Consider the following 11,778-nt stretch of genomic DNA (forward strand, 5'->3'; position numbering starts at 1 on the left):
AGGGTAGGATATACAAAAACATCACAAAATGGATGATTATGGCTAGAAGTGCTGGAGTGGTGCTGCAGGAAAAGCACGGAACTGCTAACAACAAGGTAGGCGGTTCAAACCTGCCAGTCCCTCCTCAGAAACCCTATACAGGGTCACTCTGAGTCAGAACCAACTACACAATAGGCACTTAACAACAATAACCAGAAGAGCCATATTAAATAATTGATTGCATCACAACCTGTAAAGATTTTTAGTTGAAAATGTCATGTTATTAGGAGTAAAGGAAGGAAAATATTTAGCACAGTAACAGTCAATTATCCATAAATTTTAGGCTCCTTACCACAGGAGCAATAATATACCTATATAAAATTATATTAAAATTCTAAAATATTCCAAAAAATATTTTTGTTAAACCACTGGTTTAGTAGGGTTGAAATATTTGGAATGAAAACTTTCATGACTTTAAAAACATGATTACAACTGATGTAAGAGGTCCTAAAGTTCAATTGAACGTTCTGAACATTATATTATACTAATGTAATCATTATAATGTGTGTCAGTATCATAGTAATTATAGAAAACATAATCTTACCTGAAACTCATATGGTGTTAAATATTGAAGATTCTCTTGTGTGAAATCACATATTGTTTTATTTTTTTTTGACACTATTTTACCTCCACTTTTTACTTTCAAATTATAAATTTTTTCAGGACCATTCCAATCAGTAGGGTTCTTGCACTTCACAGAGAAACTATTATCTGTTGTCCGTGTAACCGCCAAATCCGTTACGTTAGGTGGTTCTATCAAAATGAAGAAAAAGTTGTTTTATTCATTTAAAACTGTACATATAAATTATTCAACAATAAATGAGCACATTAGAATGTGTGTTAAGTATTCAGCGGCCATGGATAACAAAGTTAGAGTAGTTCACAAGTTAAAACAAAACTATACCAAAACATTTGAAGGTAAATTGCCAAAATTAATTCTTAAACTATCAGCACAGATTATAGTTGAAGTCATAGGAGTTTATACATTCTACCAATGAGAGTGTATAATTAGAAAATAAAAGAAAAAACAAGGCAGAAGGGAACAAAATTGAAGAGGTAGGAAAGGGAAGGGAAAAGAAGGGAAAGAGTGGCAGCTGAGAAACCTCAAAGGGTAGAAGCAAAAGCCCATAAAGGAGACTGAGAAGCCCCAACCAGGTAAATAAGATAGAGTCTGTAAGCGAAGCCCTGAGGGGACTGAGTTATCCAAAGGAGTTACGAGAATTATGAATGCATGCTGATGATAGCTCATGTAAACTGAGAGGTAAGAAATAATTGCTAGGTTTAGCTATGAATTTGTTATTATTGTTAAGTGCCATTGAGCAGGTTCTGACACATAGTGACCCTTTATAGGGTTTCCAAGAAGCAGCTGGTGAATGTGAACAGCCCACCCTGTGGTTGAAACCCAACCTTGAATGCTTATCCTAAGTCACCACACCAGGACTATTGATAGGCCACCGACTGTCCTTGGTAAGAGCAGTCTTTATTGGCTGGTCGAGTGAGTTGCAGTATGTTTATTTACAGTGAAAGTGAGGTCAAGCGCTGGGGACAGTAATTGTAGACTAGAAACTTGATTGTGAAGTGGTAACCAAAAGCAACAACTGCTAAGAAGTTAGTATTGCTTCATGCTGATACTATGTGTATCAGAATAGAACTGTGCTCCATAAGGTTATTAACGGTTGATTTTTTCAGAAGTAGATCCCCAGGCCTTTCTTGTGAAACACCTCTGGTTAAACTCGAGCCTTCAACATTCCAGTAAATAGTTGAGCATATTAACCCATTTGCATCATCCAAAACCTCTTAAGTGGGAAGCATATCGTAACAAAAGGGAGATTACATTTTAAAAAGTACCTAAAAGGAGCTCTGGTAGCATAGTGGTTACGAATTGGGCTGCGAACCTCAAGTACAGCAGTTCGAAACTACCAGTTGCTCCACAGGAGAAAGATGAGGCTTTCTGCTCCCGTAAAGATTTACAGCCTCGAAAACCCTGTTCAGGGTCGCTATGGGTCGGAACCGACTCGATGGCACTTAACAACAACAACATCCATATTTCATCTGTTCACTCATTAGCATCATTATTATTGTGTGCCAAATACTATGCTACATTATGAATGAACAGCGGTAAATACCCCTGAGCTGTTGTGAAATACGTAATGTCTCTTCTAACATAGTCTCTGTAACTTCCACCACATGAGCTTCCTGATGAATCTGGGCAAGAAAAGGTCCTAAGGGTTATCTGATTTAATTGTTAGTGATTGTTAACACAGTTAATTGTGAACACTTAGAACTCTAACATGGGTATAAAGTAAGTCATCTGACAAGCAGAAAGGGGGGCTTTCACTACCATCAAAGGAGAGTCAGGAGTGGAATACATCCTTTGGACCCCAATATCACTACATATTGAACCTCCTTAACCTGGGGACACGGAAGGAGTGACAGAGAAGCAGCAGCAGCAGAATCAAGAGCAAGAGCACTGGGTTCCCCGGCCCAATGAGCAAGTGCAGTTGAGTAACTTTAAGCAGGAGGCTTGCTTGCAGAATGGAGTACTTCTCGGCACATAATTGGAGGAGCTGATTTGCTGATCCATGCACAGAGCTAGTGCCTTCAGGCTGAGGCTTATGGTGGTGTGATACATCCTGTGGACATTTGTCAATAGCTCTAAAAGAGCTATGTGCCATTGTCAAAGCAGGATAGAGTCTAGGTCAAGGCGCCAAGGGTCAGAGGGGTTTGCCTGTGAGCACAACAGAGGAGATGCTCTCCCAGCTGAAACAACTGTGTCCTTTCCATTTTCTGAGCCTGCATCGTACCCTGTTAACTTCCCTAATAAACCTCATAACGGAATGTAGTGTTTGAGTTCTGTGCAGCCACTGCAATGAATTACCGAACCCAGCTGAGTAGAGTGTTATGGAAGAATCGTTGGTATCATTTTTTTTTTTTTTTCCTTTTTTGCAAGTCCTATCTTCATGGAGCCCAGGTGGCACTATAGGATAAGCACTGGACTGCTAACTACAATGTCAGCAGTTCAAACCTACCAGTCACTCCATGGGACAAAGATGAGGTTTTCTGCTCCTGTAAAAGATTTATAGCCTTGGAAACTCTATACAGAGTTATTATGAGTTGAAATCAACTGAACAACAGTGGTTATCCTCACAGAGCTTAAAATCTAACAAACTAAATCCTAAATATGTAATCACAAAGGAGTGGGGTCTTTCAGATAGAAATATTAGAGGATGAAAAGATGTTTCAGAGAAAGAAATCTTGAAAAGAAACCTAAAATCTTTATTACACTTCTAGAACATAGGAAATCCATTTCCTGCCAATGACCTCTTACTTTGCTCTTCCAAATGCCTGCAAGATTCTCTCCCTGACTTTTCACTTGGCTCCATCATCAGTTCAAAGCCCATTACTAAAAATACTTTCAGCAAAATTTCAAAGCAAGCATTTGGTTGAATCAGAAAGTCTGTGGAGACTGTATTAATTTTCCCCTCCTAGTTTCACCTCCAGTATAGATTTTAGCCAGGAACCTTGGTAGTAGAGTAAGGCTGCTAACCTCAGGGTTAGCAGTTTTAATCTATCAGTCGCTCCAAGGGAAAAAGATGAGGCTTTCTGCTCCTGTTAATATTTACAGCCTTGGAAAGCCTATGCAGGGTCACTATGAGTCAAAACCAACTTGATGGCACACAGCCACCACCACCATAGATTTTAACAGTATTATTTCTAACTTCCCTTTTGATTTCTCTATACCCTCTTTGAAATCACAGGCTTTACCAGTTAAACATAGGCTCCCACACAATCTGGCCCTCCTTTCCCAAAGTTCACTTGTTTCTCCTTAAATTACGCAGATAGAAAGCTGGTTGAATTCTTCAAGAGCAGCAAAACATTACCTTTATGTTGTGATTTGAATTGAAGTTTACAGAGCAGATCAGCAGTTTTACATTCAACAAATCATCTACTTTGGTTCATTGCAATGATTGCAATCTCCTTCATGTAACATCAGTTATCCCACTTCCTCTCTGTGATTCTTGCTTCCATTCCACCTTCTATCACAACCCTTCTGGATTTTTGCCCTTGGGTAAATGCTTCCCTTTTTATCTTGACTGGTTGACCATTCAGTGGTGTGCTTACTTCACTATTGCTGTCTCTGCCCATGTATCTGTCTACTGCTTGGCTGGAAGTTGAGCCACGATGGTGAGTTCAGTTCCAGATGTGAAGGGTGACCAAGGTACATATTCTCAGGTTCCTCCAGTCCCTTTTGAGCAGTATGCCTGGTCATTTTTATAACTGTGAGTTTTGATCCACATTTTATTCCACTCTATTCACGACTGTCTAATGTGATCCTTTTTAGAATAGTTGGTAGTGGTATTTGGGCATCATCTAGCTCTTCTGGTCTCTTCTGATGTTCATGGTCATACATTATCTTGACATTCTATGGTATCACAGAAACTCAGGAAAGTAATAAAAGTATAGAGCTCAGGAATCTTGACTTCTTAAACCAAAACCTAAATGATATTTTAAAAATTTATGTCCAGCCCTAAATGTGACAAGTTTTCTAAATGAGCCAGGTACATTCAGCATCTCTGGAGCTATAGATGTCCCTTGACCAACCACAAGTTTCTATGGAATCAACTTCAATTCATGGCAATTCTAAGTGTGCTAGAATGGAGCAGCGCTGCATAGGATTTTCAGTGACTGATATTTTGGAAGCAGATCACCAGGCTTTTCGTCCAAAGCATCTCTGGGTGGTCTCAAACTTTTTGATTCATAGCTAAACACACTAAGTACCTTAACTGTTTGCATCAACCAGGAACTCCTGATGCTACCTCACAGTGGCAGTTTTTTCCGTGCCCATAATGAACCTTAGCACCACCTCATAGGCAGATTTAACTTTGAACCTAGGAATGGTGCAAATGGTCTGTCTTTGACTACTAGTCAACAGGTTGTTGGTTCAAACCTACCCAATGGCACTCAAGAAGGAAGACTTGATGATGTGCTTCTGTAAAGACTGTAGCTAAGAACAACCTATGGAGTTCAGTTCTACTCTGTAATGTGGGGTTGCCATGAGTGGTAATTGAAGGAGACATGCATAATATAGGTGGCAATAGCCAAATGATATTCAAAGAAAACCTCAAATTAAAATGTGACATAAAATGACAAATAATTGAGAGGAAAAGAGAAAAAAAATTGCTAACAGAAATATTATTTTATGAGCTGTTTTGTCAAATGAACAGACTAATAATATTTGTGTGTAACATATTGTTAGGTGTCTGCTTGTAATTAATATTTCTAGATAGTAGCAAAAGCAAAACATAGTCCATTTTTATCTAACTTTGTTAGGTACTCAATTGCCTGAAATCCTACAAACTATACCAGTTCAAATGCCTTTAATTCTTCCTATTGTATGACTACATCTGAAAAACACAAAGAACCCAGAATAACTAAAAATTTTTAATTATTTTATTTAAAATTAATATAAATGTTGTTAGGTGCCTTCAAGTTGATTCTGACTCATAGCAACCCTGTGTACCACCGGAAGTACACTGCAGGATCCTGTGCCATCTTCAAAATAGTTCCTATGGTTGAGTCCACTGTTGCAGCCACAGTGTGAATCCATCCATTGAGGCCCTTCTTCTTCTTTTGCTCACCCTTTACTTTACCAAGCATGATGTCCTTCTCTAGGAACTGGTTCCGCCTGATGACACTTCCAAAGTACTTGAGATAAAGCCTTGTTATGCTGTCTTCAAAAGAACCTTTTGATTGTACTTCTTCCCAGAAAGATTTGTATGTTCTTCTGGAATACTCAATATTCTTTGCCAAGACAATAATTGTCCCTGTTGTTGTTAAGTGCTTTCCTTACTGATTGGCATAAGAAATGATTGCAAATATGATGGCCTGAACCAGTCGAACCATAGTCCTCTAAGTAACATCTTGGTTTTTTAATACTTTAAGATCTTTTGCATCAGATTTGTCCGATTTAATACATTCTTTGATTTCTTGCCTTCTATCTATAGGTGTAAATCTGGTGTGGTGTTGTAGGATAAAGCATGTAATGCTAACAATGAGGTTTAAACCCACCAGCTCCTCCTCAGAAATTCTATGCAGGGTTGCTGAATTGTAACCAACTCAAATAACACCACCACATCCATGGGTATTGATGGCGGACTCAAGTGCAATGAAACCCTTGACAAGTTCGACCTCTTCTTTGTTCATTGTGAGGATTTTTATTTACTTTATGTTGAGGTGTAATCCATACTGAGGAATCCTGGTGTGGTGCTGTGGGATAAAGCAGTAGACCTCAAGGTCGGTTTGAATCACAAGGTCGGCAGTTCAAATTCACAAGCCAATCCTTGGAAATCCTATACAGGGTTGCTATGAGTTGGAACCAACTCTAACAACAACAAAAGTCCATACTAAAGACCTAGTCTTTGATCTTCATTAGTGTTTCAAGTCTTCTTTCTCTCAGCTAGCAGACAAAATTGTGACACCTGCACATCACTGTCTGTTAATGAGTCTTCCTTCAGTTCTAATAACACATTCTACTTTAAATAATCCAGTGTTTTGGAATATTTGCTCAGGATCCAGATTAAATGAGTAAGGTCAAAGTAAACAACCCTGATATATACCTTTTCTGATTTTAAACCACACAGTATCCCCTTGCATGAGCACAACTAAGTGTTCTAGTATTCCTATTCTTTGAAATAGTATCCATAATTTGTTGAGTTCCTTTGATAGTCAACGAAACATAGGTAAACATCTTTCTGGTATTCTAAGCCATCAGCCAAGATCCAGCTGACATATGCAGTGAGATCCCTCATTCCATGCTGTCTTCTGAATTCAGCTAGGAGTTGTGACCATTTCCTGTCAATATACTGCTGCAGCAATTTTGAAAAACTATCTCTAGTGAAATTTTATTTGTGTGTGATACTAATGTTGTTCAACAATTTCTGCATCCTGTTGGATCACCTTTCTGTGGAATGAGCGCAAATATGAATCTCTTCCAGTTTGTTGACCTGACCAGGTAACTGTCTACCAAATTTCTTGGCACAGGTTACTGAATACTTCCAGAGTTGCATTTGTTTACTGAAACATCTCAACTGGTATTCCATCAATTTCTGAAGCCTCGTTTGTTGTTTTTTTCCCCCAATCCATGCCTTCAGTGTAACTTGGACTTCTGCCTTCAATATCATCTGCTATTGATCATATGTTACTTCCTGAAATGGCTGAACATGAACCAATTCTTTTTGGTACAGCAACTCCATGTATTTCTTCCATCTTCTCTTGATGTTTTCTGCTGCCCAGTTCAGTAGCCTGCCCATAGAATCCTGCAATATGGCAACTTGAGACTCTAATTATTTCTTCACTTCTTTTAGCTTGACAAGTGCCAAGTGTGTCCTTCCCTTTTGGTTTTCTAACTCCAGGTCTTGGCATATTTCATTATAATACTTTATTTTGTCTTCTGGAGGTGTCCTTTGAAATCTGTCAAACTCTTTTATCACATCTTCCATTTGATTTAATGATCCTTTGCTTTCTTCATATATGATATCCTTAATATCATCCCACAATTCAATTGATCTTTAGTCATTAGTGTTCAGAGTGTCAAATATATTCTTAAGATGGTCTCTAAATTCAGATGGGATCTACTCAAGGTACTACTTGGGCTTTCATGGATTTGTTTAAATATTTCATCTTCACCTTGAACTTGCATATGAGCAATTGATGGTCTATTCTGCAGTTGGTCCCTCATCTTACTCTGACTGATAATAATAAGCCCTATCATCTCTTTCCACTGATGCAACCTATATGATTCCTATGTATTCATTCTGACAAGATCCACATGCAGTCATCATTTATGTTGCTTAAAAATAAAAAAGGAATTTCCAATGAAGAGGTCATTGGTTTTCTGCAAAATTCTATCACATAGTCTCTGGTGTCATTTCTATTGCCAAGACGTGATCCTTTATTTTATTTCTAATTTTCATATTCTAATTACCAATAACTATCTTGAATGCATATTTCATTAATTCAGTAGAAGTTGGTAAAACATTTTAAATTTCATGATCTTTGGTATTAGTGGTTGGTATGTAAATTTGAATTATAGTCATATTAACTCATTTTCTTTGTAGCCACATAGATATTATCCTATCACTGACAACGTTGTACTTCATAATAGGTACTGAAATGTTTTCTGACTATGAATGTGATGACAATCCTCTTCAAGTTGGCATCCTGATAGACTCGACCACATGATTGTCTGATTCAAAATGACCAATACCAGTCAATTTCAGCTCACTAATGCTTAAGATAACAATGGTTAAGAATTCCATTTCACTTTTGACATTTCAAGATCCAAGTATTAATGGATGTTTGCAGCTGTGTCTTCTCATTTTGAGTCATGCTGTATCAGCAAACGAAGGTCCCAAAAGCTCTATTCAATCCACATTATTAAGGTTGACTCTACTTGGAGGAGGCAGCTCTTCAGTTGTATTTGGGGTTATTTCCAACCTGAGAGGTTCATTTTCCAGTACTATGTTAAACAGCTGTCCACTCCTATTCATAAGATTTTCACTGGCCAAGTTTTTCAGAAATAGAGTGCTAGGTTCTTTTTCCAAGTCTGCCTTAGTCTGGAAGTTCCTGTGAAACGTGCGCACCGTGGGTAATCAAGTTGGCATCTGGAATACATGTGACATAGCTTCCAGCATCACACATGTCAACCACCACATAGAGTAAACTGATAAGGATGGAATATAGGCCTCAGATATTAACAAATGCCCCATGTCAATGTGTTTCCAAGTAAAGCACAATCATGTAAGCTAAGAAGTTCATACTTTGCTACGTGCCCTCTATAGAAATATGTATTGAAGCATATAACTTACCTGTTATTTCTGTCTCAAATTTACATGTCACTGCAATTCCGTTACGTTGCACTTTTCCCTCATTGTAGGCAAATATTGACACAGAATAGTTTTTATAAGGTTTCAAATTTTCCAAAGTATAATTGGTTTCATGTTTGCTCAGTTTTGTACAATTCTCTACTGAGGAAAAAATATTAGAAAAATGTAAGTCAGTCAGTGAAAGTCAAGAATATCACATATTTAATTTTGTCTTAATATGTTATACCAGACACCACATGAGTAATTTAAATATACTTATTTCATAATCACAGGAGTGATTAAAAAATAAGTACATTTTTGATGTTGAGAAGTAGATATTGTTGTTGTTGAGTGCCATCGAGTATCAGTTCTGACTCATAGTGATCTGGTAAAGAGTTCCCAAGGAGTGCCTGGTGGGTTTGAACCACTGACTTTGTGGTTGGTAGTCTAGTACTTATCCTACTGTACCACATGAGGATAGTCTCTTTTATTTCTGGAAAACAGAGTCTCTTATAGAAATTATGAAATTACTGAGTTGTAACATATCAGGATGATTATTTTTAGAGCTTCTTAATTGGCTTTCAAATTTTGATTATCACAGTTAGTTATTACTGTGCACTTTAGAGCAGAATCTACAGGATCACCTAACTAAGCTTACTCTATCATACTAATTCAAGCACTACAGTAATCCATGGAGGCTAAACAATGAGGGAAAGCCTCCTGCTGCTAGAAAAATCCAGGCTGCTCATTGCATGAATAAAATGTGAAGTTAAATAGGCTTAAAAAATAACTTTCCATATGAATGAAGGAATGGGACAAGCCTGTCTAAGACAGGAGATTCTGGCTGGGAAGGCATTCAAGAGGTTGTTGTTGATCAGTGCCATCAAGGTGGTTCCAACTCATAGCGACCCTGTGACCCTGTGTAGGGATTCCAAAGAGTGGCTGGTGAGCTTGAACCACTGACCTTACAGTTCAAACCAACCTTGCAAAACAGCACATTAACCCTCAGCACCACACCAGAACCCCATACAAGATGAAGGGCCATATTTATGCATATTTTACGATTCAGGAAAAAGAGGTAAAAAGTAAAAAATAACTAGTATTTTTAGGTAGACAAATAGCATTAGAAAAGATTTATTAAAGGAAGGTTAGAGTGGCAGCACATAGTAGTTACAGAAATGAAAAAAAAAATGATTTATTTAAAAAGCAAATGAATAATTCACTCATGTATTACGTACTGTTTTATATGATCTATATGAATTAACATAACCGCAACTCTGTGTTATGTTAAGTTCCTTCAAGTTGATGCCTACTCACAGTGACCCTGTATAGGGTTTCTGTGAAGCAGCTGGTGGATTTGAACTGCCAACCTTGCAGTTCAAACCGACCTTGTGGTCCAGATCATTATCACTATTAGTATCATCTGATTTTTACCAATGAACAAAGAGATTCACAGAAAGAATAAACAATCTGTCCAAGGTTTCACCACAAAGGAAGAATGAGGCTCCAGAATCCATACTCTAGTTCTCACTATTGTATGCACTGTCTGATTTGAGAGGCAGGACAAGGCCTGTCATTAGCACATTATTTTAGTCTCAGTGATCTAAGACACAGGGGCCAGTCATGAGCTCATTAATTTAGTCTTAGTGATCTTACTTCTCTGGGCCAGTTGGATGTACCTATGGACTTGCAGGAATAGGGCAGGGAAGATGTAATACTTGCTAACATCTTATCTCAGTTAATTATCCATTAAATGGAGATTATAGTGTATTCTCTACTTCACATGGGATTCCACCCAGTAAGTGAGATAACAGTTCTTCCCTGTCCCCACTGAGCATGAAGGGTAAGAAGGGCAGGAGGTACCAGCTACTTGTATGGGGACTAGGTTCTAGAAAGATGCCCAACTTCCTAATAGGATCCAAAAAAAGTGCCAAGATGTCATTGTCAAGATTAATCTGGCTTCATTTCAATGACCTAATCTTGTATAATTTTATATGTAATCTCAGACAGTTTTGTATTAGGATAAAACATGGTACTTATATCCATTTATGTAATTGTGTGAAATATTTATCTTAACCAAATGGCTGCAAACTCAACTTATTGATTTTATTTTTGTAGATATTTTTCTTCGTGGTGGTGGTAGTTATGTGCCTTGGAGTCAGTTCCAACTCATAGGACCCTGCATAGAATCCGTTAAAGACTGGCAATTAGTTGTTGCTGTTGTTACGTATCATTGAGTCTGTCCTGAAACATAATGATCTTGTATAGGGTTTCAGAGAAACACCTTGTGGGTTTGAACCGCCAAACTTGAGGTTCAAACTAACTTTGTACTCCAATGAGTTTTACTCCAGCACTATACTAGGATTCCTTAGTAATTAGATGTTGTTGTTGTTGTTGTTGTTAGGTGCCATTGAGTTGATACTGACATAGCAACCCTATGCACAACAGAACAAAGCCTTATCTGATCCTGGACCAACCTCACAATTGTTGCCACGCTTGAACTCACTGATGCTGCCACTTTGCCAATCCATCTCTGTGGGGGTCTTCTTCTTTTTCTCTGACCCTCCACCTTATCAAACATGATATCTGTCTCCAGAAAGTGGTCCTTCCTGACAACATGTCCGAAGTATGAGGGATGAGGTTTGGCCATCTTGGACTCCAAGGAGCACTCTGGCTGTACTTCTGCCAACACAGATCTGTTGGTTCTTTTGGCAGCCTATGGCACTTTCAATATTTTCCTCCAACACCATAACTCAAAAGCATCAATTCTTCTACAGTCTTCCTTAGTCACTGTCCAGTTTTTGCATGTATATGAGCTTCCTGAAAATACCATGGCTTGTATCAGGTGCACCTTAGTTTTCAAGGTGACATCTTC

General features: G+C 38.1%; 1 protein-coding gene across 1 annotated transcript in view; it reads right to left on the reverse strand.

Moving 5' to 3' along the window:
• LOC102820943 (receptor-type tyrosine-protein phosphatase C-like) overlaps positions 1–11,778 on the reverse strand; it is a 183,555-nt gene that overhangs the window by 60,451 nt on the left and 111,326 nt on the right. The window contains exons 11-12 of the mRNA XM_006834229.1: positions 8,907–9,065; positions 584–792 (exon numbers count right to left, since the gene is read on the reverse strand). Of these exons, the coding sequence (XP_006834292.1) occupies positions 584–792; positions 8,907–9,065 (368 nt within the window). The remainder of the gene's footprint in view (positions 1–583; positions 793–8,906; positions 9,066–11,778) is intronic.

Source organism: Chrysochloris asiatica, unplaced genomic scaffold (assembly GCF_000296735.1).
Source record: "Chrysochloris asiatica unplaced genomic scaffold, ChrAsi1.0 scaffold00009, whole genome shotgun sequence".
Lineage (NCBI taxonomy): Eukaryota > Metazoa > Chordata > Mammalia > Afrosoricida > Chrysochloridae > Chrysochloris > Chrysochloris asiatica.